Source organism: Callorhinus ursinus, unplaced genomic scaffold, assembly GCF_003265705.2.
Source record: "Callorhinus ursinus isolate GAN/ISIS: 27379988/994484 unplaced genomic scaffold, GSC_fseal_2.0 scaffold1, whole genome shotgun sequence".
Taxonomy (NCBI): domain Eukaryota; kingdom Metazoa; phylum Chordata; class Mammalia; order Carnivora; family Otariidae; genus Callorhinus; species Callorhinus ursinus.
In genome coordinates this window covers 723,837-745,371 of record NW_027397063.1, presented here as the reverse complement: position 1 = coordinate 745,371, position 21,535 = coordinate 723,837, and the positions used below count along the sequence as shown (strand labels likewise).

General features: G+C 45.0%; 1 protein-coding gene across 5 annotated transcripts in view; it reads right to left on the bottom strand.

The window, feature by feature from the left end:
- HLCS (holocarboxylase synthetase) overlaps positions 1-21,535 on the bottom strand; it is a 229,498-nt gene that overhangs the window by 207,129 nt on the left and 834 nt on the right. For 2 of the 5 annotated variants that reach the window (XM_025871545.2, XM_073890678.1), the window contains exons 1-2: positions 8,474-8,726; positions 5,083-5,220 (exon numbers count right to left, since the gene is read on the bottom strand). In XM_025871545.2, coding sequence (XP_025727330.1) covers positions 5,083-5,220; positions 8,474-8,668 — 333 coding nt within the window. In that variant the 5' untranslated portion in view covers positions 8,669-8,726. Of the gene's footprint in view, positions 1-5,082; positions 5,221-8,473; positions 8,727-21,535 lie in introns of those variants that run through there. The other 3 variants (XM_073890607.1, XM_073890584.1, XM_025871546.2) reach the window with 2 other exon arrangements.

Sequence of the window (21,535 nt, the reverse complement as noted above, 5' to 3'; positions counted from 1 at the left end):
CCCCGAGGGTCCTGAGACCACACTGTCCCGGGAGGATTCCACCCCTGGCTTAGCCACTGGAGCGAGTCGCTCAGCAGAGCCGACTTCTAAAAGTTCCGATTTTGTGCTCCGCGGCTCTAGCACTTGCCAGAAGCGGCCGACGGAGGCCCCCTCCCCCGCCGTCTATCCTCCCAAATATCGCCTCGGATTCACTTCTCCACACGTCCTACCTTCCAGAAAGTGGTCGCTTTTGTGTTCAGAGAGTTGTTGCTACTCTCCTCTTCGATCTCCTGTTGAGTTCGTAGGTGTTCAGAATGGTTTGATCCCTATCCAGCTGAATTCCTGAGACCAGAGGAAATCCAGGTCTCCTACTCCTCTGCCATCTTGCTCCGCCCCTCAATTTCTTTTTTAAAGTGGGCTCCATGCCCAATGCAGGGCTTGAACTCACAACCCTGAGATCAAGAGTTACATGCTCTACCAACTGAGCCCAGACAGGTGCCTGAGACCGATTCCTTTATAAGTTTTAAAGCCCAACTTATAAAATGAAGTATGGTGTAATAGCCAGAGTGGTCAAAAAAATAGCTCTGAATGTCTCCGGCTCCTGACTGCAAGATCCACCAAACCCTCTGATCATAAATAAAATGAATTATCTGGACAGTAGCTGTCTTGCTGGGTGGGCAGGCATCTTTCTATCTCAGAAAATTAAGAAATAAGTTGTTGCCATTAAGCAAGATCTTAATTAAATCTTCATTAGAACATATGTTAAATGAAATGATAACTGTGAAAAATGCTAATTATCTCCCAATATCTAGTCTTTCGTTCTTCCCTTCAACCCATGACTGTCCAGCTAAGACTACAGTTCCCAGCCTGCCCTGCAGCTAACAGAACAGGTGCATGAGTGGCCTGTGAAACTTCTGGATCAGAGTTTTTAAAGAGGAAGGTGGCTGCCCACCCCTACCCCCAACCTGGAGGGCTAGAATGTGCATAAGGTTGACAACAGTGTCAGGGTAGTACAAACCAGCCTCTACCTAGAGAGTGAATGAGGCTGGCAGAGGGGAGAGAACAGAGCAACACGACAGAAGGGAACTGGGTCCCTGGATGGCCTTACAGAGCAGAACCACCTCCCCGAGGGAGAAAGAAGCTTCTAGCTTTTTGCTCCCAAGCAGTTCTGGGTCTCTGTTACAGTAATTTAGCCTCTACCACAGTAACTATGTTCCTTCAGATGCTCTATGTCTTTGAACCCCATAAAGATGTCCAATTAAGGAACAACAATTTAGGAAATCAAGAACACAGCAGTCACATTTTGTGTTAAGGAGGAACCTGTGCCTATTTTAGGTAATGGCAATATTTTAAGAAATTTTGGCCTTGGTTTTAAGTTGAAATCTTACTAAATATACAAGTAATATTAGCATATCTAAGAAAGCATCAAGCTTACTCTAAGTTTAATAATTGATAAGAATTATGTAAGTGTTCAGAAAGATGGTGTTTGTCTCAGCGTCATCAAAAACAAGGGAAGTCTGAGAAAGCTGTCACATCCAAGAGGAGCCTGAGAAGAAATGACAGCTAAACGGGATGCTGTATCCTGGATGGGATCTTGGAACATTTTGAAAAAGACATTAGGTAAAAACTAAGGAAATGAGATCAAGGGTGAACTTTATTTAATAACATATTAATATTGGTTCGTTATAACAAAGATACCATAAGATGTGTTAATGGGGGAAACTGGGATATATGGGAACTCTACATTATCTTTGCAACTTTTCTGAAATAAAAGTTTTATTTAGGGGGCACCTGGGTGGCTCAGATGGTTAAGTGTCTGCCTTCGGCTCAGGTCATGATCCCGGGGTCCTGGGATCGAGTCCCGCATCGGGCTCTTGGGATCGAGTCCCGCATCGGGCTCACTGCTAGGCGGGGAGCCTGCTTTTCCCTCTGCCTCTGCCTCTGCCTCTCTCTCTCTCTCTGGCTCTCATTAATAAATCAATAAAACATTTAAAAAAAAGTTTTATTTAAAAAAAAAAAGATGATGTTTGTTCACCCAGATGACTTATGTACTTAAAAAGAAATTGGTTTGGGGAGGGAGAAGATAGGGGCGGGGGGGGCAGAATAGGTGGACAGACTCTGGGGGATCACACAGGTACACACGTTCCATTTCCATACTCAGTGGTGAATTCATGTGTATTTATTATATAATTTCAAATTCATCAGCGAATGAGGGCCATACATGAACCAATGATGAGAATACGTTTTGATCAAGGATTAGGATTAATCCAAGTCTGTGCAGCTAGAGTCCCAAAATAAACTACAATGTTTTAAGATATTTGAGCTTCTAAACAGGACAAATATTATCCAGAAATTCCACCAAACGTGATCACAAACTTTTGCTAAATTTCTAAGAATGGCAAATTAGGACTTAAAAGCCCAAATCAGAACAGTTAGGTTACCATGAATGGACTCTTCATAGGTTAAGAAAAAAAAAAAAAAAAGCCAATATTGGCCATTTCACAATTCAACCTAATTGATAATTTGTAATTTTAATACATTGAAAATCATTGTTTTAAACAAAAAGGAAGTTTCTGAATAGTCTTTTCTTCTGCGTATAAAAATTACGCTTGAGTTCACCAAAAACCTTCACATCACCAGTTGGCATCTTTCTACCAAACACAGGAGAAGAGCTACAAGCATTGCTGGATTGGCCTCAGGTTAATATAAGCTTTGCTGTTACGACTAGAAAACAGCTATGTCTAGATCTCTTTAAAACTACTAATGCATTCCTCTGGCTCCTAAAAAGGGTACGGACACTGGCTAAAACTTTATCTGCCACTTAGCAGATGGTGGCTTTAGAAATGCCCTTTAAGGGGCACCTGGGTGGCTCAGTCGTTAAGCATCTGCCTTCGGCTCAGGTCATGATCCCCGGATCCTAGGATCAAGTCCCGCATCTGGGCTCCCTCTGCTCAGTGGGGAACCTGCTTCTCCTTATCCCTCAGAAAAGAAAGAAAGAAAGAGAGAGAGAGAAAGAGAAAGAGAAAGAGAGAGAGAAAGAGAAAGAGAGAGAGAGAAAGAGAGAAAGAGAGAGAGAGAGAAAAAAGAGAAAGAAAGGAGAGAGAGAAAGAAAGAAAGAAAAGAAAGAAAGAAAGAAAGGAAGGAAGGAAGGAAGAAAGAATTTATCTTAGGGCTTCAGTTTTCTTCTCTTTAAAATGACAAGAATAGGGCGCCTGGGTGGCTCAGTTGGTTGGGCGACTGCCTTCGGCTCAGGTCATGATCCTGGAGTCCCTGGATCGAGTCCCGCATCGGGCTCCCTGCTCAGCAGGGAGTCTGCTTCGCCCTCTGACCCTCCCCCCTCTCACGTGCTCTCTCTCTCTCCTTCTCTCTCTCTCTCTCTCAAATAAATAAATAAAATCTTTAAAAAAAAAAAACTATCTTATTAAAAAAATAAATAAATAAATAAAATAAAATAAAATGACAAGAATAATATCGTACAGAATTGTAAGCATTGCAGCAATGTATGTAAAATGCCTAGCAGGGGCTGGATAAATGGTATTATTACCATCATCCTAAGTCGATAAAACATCAGGAGGGAATGGAACGTCACGGCACACTGGCAGCTCTCAGACCACCTGCCAAACCTTAAGCCCCTTCTGAGTCCCAAACACAGTTTCTTTTTTTTTTTTTTTAAGATTTTATTTATTTATTTGACAGAGAGAGAGAGAGATTGAGAGCAGGAACACAAGCAGGGGGAGTGGGAGAGGCAGAAGCAGAGAGCCCGATGTGGGGCTCGATCCCAGGACCCTGGGATCATGACCTGAGCCGAAGGCAGACGCTCAACGACTGAGCCACCCAGGCGCCCCCCCAAACACAGTTTCTTGCTCTCCTTTAAATATCTTTACCGATCTCATGGCCCTTATTTCAGTCTACCTTGAATTCTAGTCAATTTTTGTCTAGTCTTCCTCCTCTCTTCCTTTTCTCTCATCCCAATACAATGGCTTAAAGATGGTGTTTGTAGGGCGCCTGGGGGGCTCAGTTGGTTGGCGACTGCCTTCGGCTCAGGTCATGATCCTGGAGTCCCAGGATCGAGTCCCGCATCGGGCTCCCTGCTCAGCAGGGAGTCTGCTTCTCCCTCTGACCTTCTTCCCTCTCATGCTCTCTCTCTACCATTCTCTCTCTCTCTCAATAAATAAATAAAACTCTTTAATAAAAAAAAAAAGATGGTGTTTGTAAAATGGAAATCCAGTGACAGTGGCTATCATCAGCAAAACCCCTCCTGGATTACCAAGTGGCAGGCAGGGATCACAGGGTGGCTCAGTGAAGGCAGCAAGGCAAGGACTCATCACAGATACCCAAGGGGAAGACATCCACAAGAGGGGCTTAGGTCAGACTTCCACGGGCCTCAGGGCATGACCATGTCTGGTGAGAAGGCGCCCCCTGAAGCTTGAGCCACAGTGTGTTTCCCTGGATTTGTGTCTAGAAAGAGAACTCTGGCCATCAAGAAGAAAACCCACAGACACAAGACAGGATGACATTTCCATGGTTTAGACCAGAAGATCTGAGGCTGAGCATGAAACAAGGAGTGGTAATGAAGGAGGCGAGTGGAGACGGTCAGGGAAGGGGCATCAGTAGAATTTGGACCTGCGTGGCGGGAAAGACGCAGGAGGTGAGAGGAAGAACAGGCTGGGGTGTTCCTCTGAGACTCTCTTTCTTTTCCAGCAGAGAAATAGAAGCAACTACTTTTAGACAAGTCATTAAGTTTGAAGTGTTTTCAGAATACTCCAGGGGAGATGTCTAGGAAGTGCCTGGCGATCTGAGTTAACCACTCGGGCCGATTTGAAGAAGTGGAGGGATGGGTTAGATGCCCCTCCAGCAGCGCTGCCCAGTGAAAACATGATGTGAGCCACAAACACAAGCCACCCAGGCACTTTTTCTAGCAGCCACATTAAAAAAAGTAAAAAGAAACAGGTGAAAATGATTTTAATAATACATTTTTAACCCAAAATGTCCACAAAAGAAACGGGGTCACAAAGGCCAGGAAAGAACAGGGGAAAAAACAAATTTACTTTTGGTTAAGACATCATTTCCTTTTGGGACACAAGTGAAAAACATTTTACTCACGGTTTCTGAAGAGGAAGCCGGTCTCCGTAAACTCTCACCTTGCACCCAAATGCTCTCTGTCACAAATGCTATGTGTTCTGCTTCAAGTATAAAAGGAGAGACAAGAAACAGGGCCCATTTGTTCAAGTCATCAATGGACTGGGCAGAGGGAAAGAAACACACAAAAAGGGGATTCAATATCACTTCAAATCACAACTGTCACTTATATTAACATCTGGGACCTCCCCTCCTCTGTAATTCCAGGTGGAATCTAAATAAGTTAATCGGATGCTCTCCTCCTACAGACCACATTAACCCTGAGCCTCTGGTTAAACTGTGACTATTTAAACACCTGCAAGATCCCTTCTATGATCCATGACAATTTTAACATCTCTAGATATGTGTGACCTACCATTAATTCTGAAGCTGGGCTTACCCCCACCATTCCTTACTGCTTGCAGCATGAGGAGCTTCCCAACTCACAACTCAGAAGCACATTTAAAGGTGAGGAGGCTCAGGAGTGCATGCTGGTCAAAAGAAACCCATTACTAATAGAAACCTGAAGAACTCTTCTTCCATTTCCTCTAGCCATTATAGATAGCATCAGCATTGGTTATCAGATTGGATTTGTCCGTTTATCTGTGCTCTCCCTCCTGAAACCTCTCTAAAAGGACAGTAAGTGAATTTTAAAGGCTTTAAACCACTAAAAACAATGTATATCCAGAGCAGAAAAGCGGACATCTAAGGCTGCAGGGGTGAGCCCTTTTATCACCACCAAAAAAAGGTCAGGCTCCACACCCTGTTTACCAATTCACATCTGCCCTTTTGATCTGGGAGGATCAGAAGGCGTTTCCACCTGGCCTAGTAACCTGGCACATAGTAGACTATTAATAAATATCGACTGAACTAATTAATGAACGAAAATTTGGGGGAGAGAAAACACCTCTCCATGGGTTATCATAATTATCAGTATAGCAGTTAACAGGGTGCCTGGGTGGCTCAGCCGGTTAAGCGACTGCCTTCGGCTCAGGTCATGATCCTGGAGTCCCGGGATGGAGTCCCGCATCGGGCTCCCTGCTCAGCAGGGAGTGTGCTTCTCCCTCTGACCCTCTCCCCTCTCATGCTCTCTGTCTCTCATTCTCTCTCTCTCAAATAAAATCTTAAAAAAATAAAAAATAAATATAGCAGTTAACAACAAAAAAGATTGTCCACCTTACTCAAACACAGAACATGTGTATATTAAACAAAAAGCTTAAAATTTCCAGTGTGTATAAACTCTTTGGTTATAGTTACCATTTCTGTGGGAACTTCAATTATATACACTACACATTCTATGCATCTGATTCTAAATATATGAAGTAAGGAGACAACAAAGACGTAAAATTCATTTCTGTAAAGTTACTTTAGTCCAGGTAGACTGACAAGGTAGCTAGCAAACCAAATCATTAGGCCCACCATATTTCATAGCTGAAATCAACAGGAGCTAATCACAGTCAAGTTTTCCAATCACAGGCTTTACCCAACAGAGCTGAAACCCAACAACCACTAACCACTCCTTCATTCACTGAAATACTGAGTGACTATCACAGGGCAAGCTGCTAAGCTAAGCTAAAAAGACCCAATTCCTAGGGAGAAAAAGATAAAAACTAGATATATGAAGGGTGATTTAAAGTGTATGAGGGCACAGCGCAGGCCCATCCCATCTAGTGTGAAGAATGAGGAACATCTCCTTGAGACAATAGTATCTGAGCAACTCTACGGTGAGGCAAAGTTAACTTCAAAGAGCAGGAGCATAGCATCAGGTTCCAGAATCCCTGAAAACCCAAAGCTAGCTTGGCAGTGGTACCCCCAGAGTAGGCTGGAGCGGTAGGAAAAAAGCTGAAAAGCCCTGGTTATAGTTATGGTAGTTAGCAGATCAGTAAAGTCATGGAGATGTTCAAAAAGTAAAACTGTCTTCCAAGAAAATTAAAAATATTTACATCCCAACATTTTTGAATGTCCAAAATGTTTACTCTAATTGAAATCTTTTTTTTTTTAAGATTTTCTTTATTTATTTGACAGAGAGAAAGCACAAGCAGGGGGAGCAGCAGAGGGAGAGGGAGAGAAGCAGGCTCCCCACTGAGCAAGGAGCCTGATGGGGGGGCTAGATCCCAGGACCCCAGGATCCTGACCTGAGCAGAAGGCAGACCCTTAATGGACTGAGCCACCCAGGCACCCCTCTAATTCAAATCTTAAAGTTTATTTTAAGTAAATGAATCCAGATTGTCAACCACTGCAATAGAAAAAAGCACCCCTCAATTTTTCTTTATTTTGTTATTTCTCTCAATCTTGGTTCCTTGAGAGAATGAAGCCCTATTCAGTTCATTGGGCCCTCAAGTGGAATGAGTGTCTCGCTGTCTTGCATCTAAGTGATCCTAGCTAAGCACTCTCTCAGAACTGAGAGAACAGTTACTCATTTTCTGTGTGTTATAGTATACTAACAAGGAAGGGTATTTTTGATTTGCTAGTAGCACGATATAATTCCATACTTAAGCATACAACAAAGTACTCAAACCTGAGATAAGATTTTAATTCCCACGCGGGTGTTATAGTTTCGCACACGTAGAAAATCTTACTTTAATGGTAAAAGTGAGCCAACTTTCCGGAGGGAAGAGGAAAGGGAAACAAACCGATTAAAAGTAAACATTTAAATGCTAATGAAAACAGTGTTAGTGATGTCAGTGGAAATCTGGGCAGAACTGCACCGTCAAGTCAAGTCCACCTCCAACAGCTGAATGGATGGAACTGCTGTCCCCTTTTACAGAAAGGGGACATTGGTTTTGCTAAACGACTCGCAGGTGAAAGAGCCTGCTGAACTTGCAGCTATCAGGCTAAGTATTGGGTCAAAAACAAAGTCTGTGTGCAAACCGAAGTCAAAGAGATGCAAAGTGGGGCGCCCTGGTTGGTAAAATTCGCCACTGACAGGGCCGTTTTGTCCCCTCGGAGATATCTGACAGAGGCTGACGATCTGCTGTCTTTCTGTGAATTCAGGTTCAACCCAAATGCAGCCACAATGGAGGAGAGGATGTCAGAAAAGACACTCCAGGTGGGCAGTGCTAATCGCCAGATTTGGAAAGGCAGGAGCCATGCATCCGCATACAGTCGACCCGGCACGCCGGGGACAGTGTTGCCTGGCGCAGCTCCGGGCCTCTGGTCCCCCCCCGTCCGGGCTCCCGAGGATATCGCACGCAGAGGTAACCCGAAGCCGGGCCCCCGCAGGGACCCCAAGCCCGAGACCTCCCGGCTCGCGCAGCGCGGGGCCCGCCGGCGTTTCCGGCAGACTGCGCCCCGAGGCCGCGCCTCCCGTCGGCCCCGCCCCCCCGCGCGCGCCCCCGGCCCCGCCCCGCACCCCGCCGGCCCCGCGCCCGCCCACCTGGCTCTCGCCGACGCAGAAGACGCGGCCGCCGCGGCTCAAGCACACGCGGGCGCCCTGGGGCCGCGCGGCCGCGCCGCAGAAGGTGAAGGAGCAGCGCGAGGCGCGCAGCCGCTGCACCGTGGCGCGCACGAGCGCGGCCGGTCGGCGCCCCCAGCGCGCCCACAGGTAGAGGTAGCACAGCGTGATGAGCATGGCCGGCCGGCCGGCGGCGGGGCGCGAGCCCCGGACGCTCGCACCACCGGCTCTCCCCTCCCGCCCGGCCCCGCCCCACGCCCGCCCTCCCGCGGGCCGGAAGAGGCCGTGCCATAGGGGTGAGGCCGCGCGGGCTGGGGAAGGCGGTGAGGATGGAGGGAGGGGTGAGGATGGAGGGAGGCCTGAGCTTGGGTGCCCCCCCCGCCCCCACACTAGTGGGGGAAGGTGTGAAGGAGGGAGAAAAGAGGCGTTAGGAAGAGGAGGTTGATAAGGTTGGAGACCAGGGATTAGGCCCATTTGGCTGGTTTAAGCCAAAGTCTGTCCTCCCTTTCTTGGAGAGCTGGGAGCCAGATTGAAGAAGGGGCTGCGGGTATGTGTACATTAACTAGTACCATACTGGTTAGTTACTCAACTAACATACAGCCTCTACCCAGTCCAGCTGGGAAAATAAAGTGAGACTGGGTTTATTAGATTATTCTAGACCTTATTGCAAAAATGATTTTACAGGGGCACCTGGGTGGCTCAGTCGTTAAGCGTCTGCCTTCCGCTGAGGTCATGGTCCCAGGGTCCTGGGATCGAGCCCCACATCGACTCCCTGCTCAGCGGGAAGCCTGCTTCTACTCTCCAACTCTTCTTGCTTGTATTCCCTCTCTTGCTGTCTCTCTCTGTCCAAATAAATAAATAAAATCCTTAAAAAAATGATTTTACAATAAATTACATAAATTCACAATGCACTATATATATTATATATACAATGCAACTGTATATTATATATATATATTTTGGGGGGGTACTCTAAATATTTTAAAATAAGGACTGAAAACAAGTTGAAGACAGACCAGCACTAAAAAGGCTGCCTGGTGTTCTTGCGCATGTGGGTCACCAATTTGTGAGCATCCTAAGACCAGAAGAAAAAGGGAACCTCATCAATTATGATTCAATGTTCTCGTTCCTAAGAGAAGCATAATTATTCCTGATGGTGACAGAGCTCTCACCCATGGAACCTCATTTGGGTTTTTTGGGTTTTTTTAAAGATTTTATTTATTTGACAGAGAGAGACAGTGAGAGGGGGAACACAAGCAGGGGGAGTGGGAGAGGGAGAAGCAGGCTTCCCGCAGAGCAGGAAGCCCAATGCAGGATCCCAGGACCCTGCGATCATGACCTAAGCCGAAGGCAGACGCTTAACGACTGAGCCACCCAGGCACCCCCTCATTTGTTAAAAGGCAGTTTGCAGGGCGCCTCGGTAGCTCAGTCAGTTAAGCGTGGACCCCTCATTTCGGCTCAGGTCATGATCAGGGTCATGGGATTAAGCCCCTGTCAGGGTCCGCATGCAGCAGGAAGTTGGCTTGAGATCGGCTCTCCTCTCCCCTGCCCTCTCTCCCTTCCCCTCCCCCACCAGCTCATGTGCGCATTCTAATAAATAAATCTTTAAAAAAAAAATAATAAAAAGCAATTTGCAAAAAAAAACAGCGTCCCCAGCAATTCTGAAATATAGCAAAGATTTTCCCTGTGCTGCTTCCTGCTCTGGCCTTTGCTATAAGTAGAAGGCATAATGCAATAGCAATCAGGTACACCACTCCCAAGTCTTCCTTAATCCAACGACAGATGTTTAAAGTGCCCTGACCATTTATTCATCTGCTTTAAAACAGTGGTATAGAAAACCCACTTTCAGAACTTCAGATTTACAGTCAGGTGACAGGAACTTTTTCCCAGTGCATACAGCAACAATAGATTTTAAAAGAGAGAATCTGAAAAGCAAAAACCGGCCTCAGAAACAAGATAAGCATCACAGTGGACGAGAAATAGAAGAAAGACAATAAGTGATGAGCGGGGCTGAAGCCGAATCTTCCACTTTCCTGCAGGACAGTGGCATTTGGGAAGGGAGTTCCTGCACGGTCACAAGGCCTAAAACTGGGTCATTGTGTCACTGGAGGAAGGAATGAATGAATCCCACTGAGGAAGGCTTTAGTCCTTCCAGGATAACACAGGGCTAAGAAGTTAGGAATGAGAAAATGAAAAAGCTTTACAAAATGATAAACCCTGAAACCCTTCAGATAGCGTTCTTGGAGTTTGCTGAATTACGGTTCTAAGGACACAGCCTCTCCACTCCAGCTAGGTATGAAGAGGTCATCTCCTCTACCTGAAGGTCACAAACATCTCTAGTTCTTCCAAGTTCCTTAAGAGCTTTGTAACCCCACCTTCCCAGACACCATAACTGCATCGAGCCAGAATAGGAACTTTCCAGGTTTGCCCTAAGGTGCTTCCAGATGTCATGGTCTCGGAAGACATCATGGGGAAGGGTGGGGGCCAATTGTATGTACAGCTCTGCATTTTTTTTTTAAGATTTATTTATTCATTTGAGACCCAGAGATAGAGAGCATGAGCAGGGAGAGAGGCAGAGGGAGAGGGAGAAGCAGGCTCCCCGCCGAGCCAGGAGCCCAACGTGGGGCTCCATCCCAGGACCCCGGGATCATGACCCAAGCCGAAGGCAGACACTCAACCATCTGAGCCACCCAGGCACCCCTGTACAGCTCTGGGTTATAAAGAATGGGGACCACAGTGGGTGAAAATGAACTGAGAAGTTGGTGAGGTCCCTTCTTGACCCTTGGGCTGAGGAGCACTGTTACCATTCAGGCCCAGGAACGAGCACAGGACGGCAGAGGAGTAAGAGAAGTTAAACAGGCACATGGCAGGCTCTGTTTATGAGGATAACAGCTCAAGGATCGAGCTTGGCTTCATCGTCCCCAGAGAACAAAGGAAAAGAAGAAGGATGCAAAAAAATGGGACATTGGGGGATCTCAACTGTGTACATACCTGATTCACCCCTTACAGTCCCTCACCACTCAAAGTATGGTCCCTGGACCATCAGCGTTGGCATCACCTGGGAGCTCACTAGAGATGCAGAACCCCTGGCTCCACCCCAGACCCACTGAGTCAGCATCTGCACTTTCACAAAACCCCCATGTGATTCACAAACACGTTAAAATTTGAGCAGCATTGTTGATATCCACCTCCGTCACTCCCTAGATTTGGGTTGCTCTGGACTCTTCGCTAGACTGTTCCAAATCGTCGTGGAGAACAGACTAGGAATGGGCCACAGACGAGGCATTCAAGGAAGATGAGGCTTCCTACAGGAAAAGCAGACGCCAAGTCTCTCGTCTGCCCTGGAAATCATGGTTTGGGGATAAGGCAGAGTGTTAACCAACAGTATCCCTCACCCAGAGGAGCTGTCCTGCCCCCCTCCACCACCAGTAAATAGATCAACTGTTCCTGCCCAGGAAAAGCCTATCCTGCTGACAGTGGCTGTGTCTGCATTTGGAAAGCTCTCTGAACTCAGCCAAATGGCCAGAGCTGAATAGGACAGTTCCTGAAGGGACCCCAGGCTAGTTGGAAGCGTTTAGTAGATGCTGAATTTTAAATAGCTCTCACTGTAAACAGTTCACATTTAGCAATTGAATTACCTAGTCTCTGCTTTATATAAAAGAATTTATTTCCTCCACGTCAGTGTTGGAGTGGTAAAAACAAATGATATTCAGAGATCCCAGGGTCTCAAGAATGACTGTCTGTTTGAAAAAATATCCTCCGTAAAAATGACTTAAATACAAATTTAATTGAAATCATGAGGTTTTTGTTGGTAAAAGCTGTACCATGAAGACCTTTTCTTTGACTTTTTGAATGTCTATGGTATGTGTGTTTATTAGCCAGAAAGTGTCAGGGAGACTATCCGCATATGCAGTTAACCGTTAAGTAAATTAAACTATTTTAAGCCATTAATCCTTTTTATTATTGGTTTAAACCCAAAAAGAAAAATTCAATTTGGACTGATAGAAACAAGCTACCAGCAAAAGAATAAATTAGAGGCTTGGGCTGTGATGAGGGCCTCAAAGGGGGAAAAAAATTGCCATTTTAAATCTTGATGATTAGCAAATGCCAGGCCCCATGAAGGTAGCGATCAAACCAACCACCACCTCACCCTTGGTCAAAGATCAATTTTGGAATCCCAACTTTGAAAAACATTCATTCCAAATAGGAAAATTTTGTATTAAATGCCTTGTACATTTCCATAAATTACTCCTTATAATTAATTATATAAGGAAGCTGAGAATGTATTATTTTTTTTAAGATTTTATTTATTTGACAAAGAGAGACACAGTGAGAGAGGGAACACAAGCAGGGGGAGTGGGAAAGGGAGAAGCAGCCTTCCCGCTGAGCAGGGAGCCCGATGTGGGGTTTGATACCAGGACCCTGGGATCATGACCTGAGCTGAAGGCAGACGCTTAACGACTGAGCCACCCAGGCACCCCTGAGAATATATTATTTTAATTGCATTTTTATAAACTTTGGTTATTTTTCTAATAATACTGCTTTTGGAAGTTTTATATTTATCAAAACAACTTTAAGTTCTACACAGTTTGTAATTAAGGGACGCCTGGGTGGCTCAGTCGGTTAAGCGTCTAACTTCAGCTCAGGTCATGATCTCAGGGTCCTGGGATGTAGCCCTGCGTGGGGCTCTCTGCTCAGTGGGGAGCCTGCTTCTCCCTCTCCTTCTGCCCCTACCCTCCCCTCTTTGTGGGCGTACACGTGCTCTCTCTCTCTCTCTCCCGCCTAAATAAATAAATAAAATCTTAAAAAAAAAAAAAATACAGATAATAGGAGCACCTGGCTGGCTTAGCCAAAAGAGTATGTGACTCTTGATTTGGGGGCTGTGAGTTTGAACCCCAGGTTGGGTGTAGAGATTACTTTAAAAAAATCTATATATATACCACTAATACAGTCAAAATGTGAATTGTGACCCAAGAATTAAAGGATGCTTTCACATAAAACCTTAACAGCCTATATTTAATGTGTCATTATTTCTTAATTATATGGAATGCCAAAGTAATAGCAATCTCCCTGCAGTAAAAATAAACATAACGACTGGCAGTAAGTAGGTCAAGATAATGCTAACTGGTTAAAACCATTTTAATTTATTATAAATCTTGGTATAACAATATGTCACATTAAATTGGTAAGAGAATGTTACATATATTTTAAAAGAAGATCTAAGTTTTAAGATAGGATTTATTTACCAGCTGTGTAGAATGTATTTTTTTTAAAGATTTTATTTATTTATTTGAGAGAGAGTGAGAGACAGCACGAGAGGGAAGAGGGTCAGAGGGAGAAGCAGACCCCCCGCTGAGCAGGGAGCCCGATGTGGGACTCGATCCCGGGACTCCAGGATCATGACCTGAGCCGAAGGCAGTCGCTTAACCAACTGAGCCACCCACGCGCCCTAGAATGTATTGATTCTAATATTATTAGTAATTCAATAATAGGCAGAACCATTTAGTTTGGCTAGGGTTCACACACACATGTATCTTACAGCTATATTTTAAGTGACAGTATGTGGACGCAGTAATGAGAAAATGAAACATATTATAGAATGTGATAGACTGAGGTGATCTCAAAGTGGAACAGCCCCTTTGCTATCTGGAGGGGGCTGGGGACCGCTTGCTAAATTCTACCACCTTTTAAGAACTTAAAACTGTCAGCTATTGGAATACCAGCACCCTTAAGCTGAAAGCAGAATGAAAACAGTGGAACCAAACTCTCCATCAGATGAATATGTAAAGAGCCACACCAAACAAGAGATTATGAATTACTGGGATGCCTGGCTGGCTCAGTAGGTGCAACCTGTGACTCTTGATCTCAGGGCTGTAGGTTCAAGTCCCACGTTGGGCATAGAGCCTACTTAAAAAAGAAAGAGAGAAAGGGATAATGAATTACTAAGCATCCATCCTGGAATACTAAGAACCAAAGGAACTGTACAGAAAATCTTGGTATCTATTCAGTATATGATTCAATATGAGCTTTAATGCTCATGTGAATACCTTGTTCTAAAAAGAACAAGGACATTGTTAAATGAAGCAAAAAGCAACTTTATTAATCAAAATAAAGAGAAAAGGAGATAAAATTAGAGGATGGGAAGAATTTTAACTTGGAACACCTCAAACTACTGAAAATAGTAAACTCGTGTCTTTAAGTCTTTAAGAGGAAAAGAAATACCTTTTCCAGCTTTGTTCATGAAGATGGCCTCAGAACAACTTTACCGTGAAATGCACCCTAGTGCTCAGATCCTGGTATGCATGTTATTTTTTTCCATTAAAAGGAACAGGAGATCCTTGGAGAAATGGCTGGCGCAAGTGTTAGGGACATGCCTGATGGACCAGGACACCTCGTTCCAGAAAGAAGGTAAGCTTCAAAGAAAAATAGGGTCATGTCAGAAGGATACAGGAGCCAACCCAAAGGGCCCCCCACTAGCCAGGTTAGGACAATTTGAGTATGAAATTGAAATGCATCAAATTTATGAAGAGCCATGAGATCATGATGATCCACAATAAAAGTTTATTCCAAAAGAATGTAGAATATAATCAGCACTGCTAATTCTTGTTATTTGATTGTGTTTGTAGTACTGACTCCTTTATGCTATTGATGAAAATTAGTACATTGTAAATTCTTCCTTTAGAAGGCTATTTCTGAGGGACGCCTGGGTGGCTCAGTTGGTTAAGCGACTGCCTTCGGCTCAGGTCATGATCCTGGAGTCCCGGGATCGAGTCCCACATCGGGCTCCCTGCTCAGCAGGGAGTCTGCTTCTCCCTCTGACCCTCTTCCCTCTCGTGCTCTCTATCTCTCATTCTCTCTCTCAAATAAATAAATAAAATCTTTAAAAAAAAAAAAAATAGAAGGCTATTTCTGAGCCAAGGGAGAATCATCGATACAAAGACCCCAGGAGCTGTGATTCCAAAGCAGAGAGTGTCCAGAATTCAGTCGGATCTCGTTTTAAGGCTCCTGAAGAGTGAGATGGTCCTAAAAATATAACAAAGTGCTCAATGTCTTAGGTCCAAAGATCTTAAAAATCAGATGAAATTTGAGAACTGATCAGCCAGTGTGGGAAGTGCAAGCTTCTCTGGAGCAGAAATAAGTAATGCTTTGATCTGAATCTAGAGAGGGGCTAAGTGACTGCATTCCTTGAGATTACAGAATCACTGATGTGACCACAATAGATGGGATTTGGTGTCTCATAAAGACTCAGCAAAACTCTGTGATGATCAATGATCTCCATTAACCAGGACAGTCACTGTTTTCTCAAAAAACATCCATCTCCGAATCCAATAAAATTTTGAGTCAAATACAAACAGGCTTAGAAGAAACAAAACCACAGATTTATATTTCTGGGTTAATAAGGAATCTATGTGTATGTGGTATCTGTATGCCTGAAATGTGTTAAAGAATTGTCTATTTTAGGCACAGCCTTCTAAATCTGACTTGAGATGGGTACTTTTAACTTAAAATCTTACTGAGTTTATAAACAGCATTGAAACGTCTAAGAGAACATCAGGTTTGCCATACTGATAAGCTTAATTTGCTGGATTTATACAAATTGTTTAATTAGGCAACTGAAGTACATAAAAAAAGGAAATCTAATTGAGGAAGGGCTTGTGGTCTGGACAGGGACACTGAATACCCATGGCAGGAGGACCCTTGCCCACCTCTCACCGTGTCTATCTCTCTTCTCATGAAGGAGACCCAGTTACAGTCTCTGCAAAAGCATATCTATAAATAAAGAGATGTAACTGTGTGCGTGGTAGGTCTCCAGAGCAGGAGGAAGAAATCAGTCCCTCCATATAAGACAATGCTGCATGTCAGCAGTTTAGAGAAAGGAAAACGCTCCACAAAATGATGGCTCCTGAATGTTTTTCTGGGCAAACACTACGACCCCTTTCAGGCAGCCTTTTGAATCTCATGACCACAAGGTCTACTTTCCTTTCCCTCCCCTACTGGGCATCACAAGCTCTCTTCTCCCTTACCTGTGTTACCAGTCCCCCTTCCCTGCTGGGCCCCTCTACCTGCAGCACACAAAGATCTGACCATTTTCAGTTTCCATCCGTTCCATCATTCTGCAGCATTTGCTTTTCTGACTCTGGTGTCTCTACCAGTCAGGTAAACAGAAACCACTCTAGATATTCCAACAGAGGGGATTTGATACCAAAAATTGGCTACAGGCACAATGAAGATGCCAACATATCAAACACGGGACAGTGAGGCAACCCGGAGAATAGAAATAGCAGAAAGCCACTACCTACCCCCAAAGAGATGGGGTGACCTCAGCCTAGAGCCAGGGTCACCTGGTGGAAGGGGGAACCTCCCAGAGAAAACAGCTAATGCTGGGGACCCTGCCAGAGCTAGAGAGAAGAGGGGAATTCCCCTGGCTTCTCCAGTCCTCTGGGCTCTGCCCTCGCCCTTGACATACCTCTTTGGAAGCCAAACAAAAGAGGAGCCGCCAAGAGCCTCCTTCCTTGTGAATCACTGGAGAGAGGGGAAGAGGCCAGGGGCGTGAGTGGATCTGAGCCAGCCCCTGTCCTTTCTGAAACTCTTACCTTGAGTTCTTTCAAAAGTCATTATCTGTTTCTGTTTCTGTGTTATGGGCTGAATTGTGTTCCCCCCCACCGCCCGCCAACCACGTTCTAATGTTGAAATTCTATCCCCAGTACCTCAAGATGTGACTAATTAGAGATGAGGCCTTTAAAGTGGTGCTTAAGGTAAAATGAGGTCACATGGCTGGGACCTGATCCAGGATAACTGGTGTCCTACCACTGGTCTAGAAGGAGTCTTGGCCCCCAACTCCGGCCTCACCTACATTCTCTTCCAGGGTGGTCCGTTTGCTCTCTGGTTTTCAGTGGCCACCCCTTTAGGCATGATGTCCCGATGGCTACAGGGCCACAGTCATTGTTTCTTCATATCTACCTGGACCTTCTGTTGGTATCCCAAGTGCAACATGAATAAAACCAACTCTATTTTTTCCCCACAAATTTCCTCTTTGTCCTGATTTCTCTAGCTAAGTTAATGACATCAGTCTTTTTTTCACATGGACCTAGAACATAGTCATCTTGGAGTCCTGCCTTCACCTCACATCCTCTGTAGCAGTGGATGGCATCTCCACACTGTCTCCTGAGAGTTTCATCTTTCCACCCCAACCCTCATCCAGGCCAAACGCCCATTCTGCTCTCATCCGCTCATCGGAACTAACACAATAGCCTCCTGATGATTCCCTGTGGGTTTCCTGCTTCCAGCCTCTCTGTAATCCAGCACATCGTGACTTTGTAAGGTCAACTCTGAACTCGTCGCTCCCCTACTCAAACCCTTCAGTGTCCACCCCTGCCCACCAGGGAGTTCAGTGTCTTACCTGGCATTCGAGACTCCACTGTACCCAGCTAGCCTACTCTCCCCCTCATGCCGTCCATCCGCTTGTTTATTCTCTCCACATCAGCACATAATGCACTATGCTAATCACTGTGTATATTCTTACATTTAGACCTCTCGACTCTCCGGGGAGGCTGTTGTCCCCATCTTGCAGAGGAGCAAATGAGTGACTTGCTCAAGGTACCACAACTGGGTGGGGATGCTGGAGGCTGGATTTATGTCCTTCTGACTCCGAAGTCCTTCACCATATAAACCAGTCACCTGAGAGCAAAGAATGCTCTATGCACAACAGTAATAAATAGAAGTGAGACTCAAGGTCCAAGAGGGAACAGTAGCAGAAGGTTCAGACTATGGTGCTGCTGGCCCCGAGGGCAGCCTTTTGTATCCAGATCAGACAGGCTGGGATTGTCTAGAACTCAGACACATCCAAAAAGCTGTAAGTGAGGTTTCATCAAGATCCTCCCAGCAAACAGCTGGCTCTGGAAACAGCCTGCTCCAAAACCAAAAGAGGCATGGGGTACAGTTGCTGTACTACAGCGGAATGTCACTGGTTTAACAACATCTTAAAGAGCCTCAAGTATAGGAAAACACAAAGTTAAAAACTGCAGTCTAAATGCTAGGGTAAATTTTTTTTAAATCTAAAAAAAAAGTAATAAATGCTATGTGGTACCCTGGATTGGATCCTGGAACTAAGTGGACTTTAGTGGAAAAACTAGTGAAATCTGAAGTCTGTAGTTTAGTTGATAATACTAGTTTTGATAAATCCATGGTTGTGTAAGATGTTAACACTGGAGGAAGCCGAGCAAAGAACTCTACTATTTTTACAACTCTTGTAAGTCTGCAATTATTTCAAAATAAGAAGTCATAAAAATTAGGGGATAACCTTCTGCTGAATTTCATTGGCATTTCCTCCCCTGTCCCTAACTAGCCTTATGGTCTTCGGCACATCATTTCATCTCTCTGGGTCCCAGTTTTCAACTGTTTAAAAAAGGAGTGACACAAACCGGATCATCAAGCTATAAAATCCCAATACATTTACGACGTGATTCACTTTACAAGGACCTGATTTGCAGTGATGTCTTATTCACGTTCATAACCCTGGGTATTTCACACTGTGCCAGCATGTAGTGGGTGCTCGATAAAAGTTTTTGAAACTAAACTGGCTCATACCTCAGTTTGTAAGATGAGGTAGAACTGTTTAACTCTTTTGCCTGGTTGGCCACTAGAGAGCGAAGTGCTCACAAAACTTTCTCCACTGAAAGCAAATTTATCTTCATCCAACAGAGGGGAGTGGTCCTTTTCGTCCTATGCATATAAAAATCCATTCCTGGTTGGGGGAAGGGAGTCACCATCTGTGAACAGTTTCCTGCCCATCAGATAAGACCTCCAGTTGGGGCGATTAGTACCATAAGCTTCCAGAAGATTAGACAAACACAGCACTCAGCAGACTCAAAAGTCTAAACCACTTCAATAGATCAGAGACTGAACAGCAAACAGGTGAGCCCCACTCACCTGTTGTCTTCCTATTTCCTGAACAAAAAGGGTCGCACTTTTAAAACGCTGGCTAAAGAGGTCAAATGAATGACTGTGGAAATTGACTAAAACCTTCACAACCAAAATGGAAGAGCCTTAGCCCTGCATCCTCTTAGCAGCTCAGGGCTGAGCCTGTGTGAGCTGCAGTTTGCATGGTGAAGCAACAGAGGCCTCCATCAGGAGTCAGGCATCCCGAGTTCAAACATTGCCCCAGATCCCCGGCTCCCCCCACAGACGGGCACAGACATGGACACATACAGTGACCACGTGACTGTGGGCAGGTGCCTCTGTTCTCACAGTCCTCCCGGAGAATAACAGCATCCACATGGTCCTGGCTGAGGATTAAGAAGGAGGTGGGCACACAGGGCCTGGTAGTGACTGATCTGATCCAGGAACAGCCCACCTGGATGAGTCAAAAGGAAGGGAATAGAACAAGACGCTTTCATTTCATCCTTCTAACTCTTAGGGGTGAATATTATTACCTCCTTCTAACAGCACAGGAAATGGGCTGTGGTCTACCCAAAGCAGGGCTCCTTTCAAATCGATCAAGTTGCCTTCCTCAGGCATGGAAAAGCGTGTCTGCCCCCAAATGTTCCGGAGCCGGCCAGTCACACTGCCCCACGTCCCTACCGTTTGAACCTCTACATCAGGTGTTATCATTTAATGTCCCAACAGAATGAGATTTAAATTGAAGTCAGTGTCAAATTCTGGACTGTGGCTGCTATCAGTGTCCACCACAGTAATTTAGAAAATTCAGAGTAGACATCCTTCTCCCACGCCCCAGTGTGTAGGAAGGAGGACGGAAACATTGTGATTTAATTTGCTGCCTCATGATTTGCCCAGTAAAATCCCAGACAGAGCCTGAGACCTGAGAAAGGGACAAGCAGAGGAGCATCATGGGACAATTGGGAGTGACTGAGGGTCAAAAACTTCAGGGGCCCTTCAGCAGAGCGCCCTGGGAATGTCACCCAGCAAAGCACAGGTGATAATTTATCAAAAAGCAAACTCAGTGTAAATTACAGCCACTTCGGTAACACACAGCACCAACGGGTCCTCCCCTTGTGGCTGCAAACGCCATGAAAAGGGGCAGATGAGACACATAATAACTGAATTTTCTCTTCTCCCTCAGCCAACCGGGGCATTTTCTCCTAGGAACTGAGACTCCCGTGCTTAGGGAAAGTGAATCCCTGCTTATTAAAAAAAAAAAAAAAAACCTCACACCTGTTCTCAAATTTTGCTACTGGAAGTTTCATGGGTCTGGAAAGCAAAGTTTGGTGGAAAGAGTCGGTGGGAGAATGGGAGCATTACGTGCAGCCCCTTACATTCCCAGGCCAGCATGGCTCTGCTTTCTTGTTTTCACTGGGTTTTCGTAGAGGCACCAGCATCAAGACTCCAGGAGGGGGCCCAGAAAAGCTGTCATGCTCCTTGTTGGTGTCCCTTGCTTCGCAGGTCAACCTGTGATTTTTTTAAACGCAAACGTATTTTTTATGTTTATTTTTATTTTTTTAAAAGCAAACGTATTTTTTAAATGCTACATTTGTGGTGAACACAGCATAATGCATAGTGGTCGAATCACTATGTGCCACACCTAAAGCCTTCTCAACTACACTTCAGTTAAAAAAAAACATAATATAGAGGCTCCTGGGTGGCTCAGTTGGTTAAGCATCTGACTCTCGATCTCAGTTCAGGTGATCTCAGGGTCTTGATCTACGGTTGTGATGGGTTCCTTGCTAGGCATGGAGCCTACTTCAACAACAACAACAAAAAAAAACCCAAATCTATACTATAGCTAAACAAAAAAACAAAATGAGTTTATGCAAATCCTGCATCTTAGCCTCAAAAGCATTGCAGGCAGTTTACAATAAAATAACAGTAAATCTGGTAGAATAAAAGGAGAAATTCAGACTGTGAGAAAGGAACTCAGTAACCACAGGGCCAGTACGTACCGGGTTTATAAATGCTTATAAAGCCCTAACTAGAGAAAAGGCCGTTTCCTGAAGAAGCCAAGAGCAGATGACGCAGCTGAATTGGAACTGCTTTATGCAGCCCGCTTTGAACAAGATTTCAACCCTGGAAAGATGATTGCATCCAGCG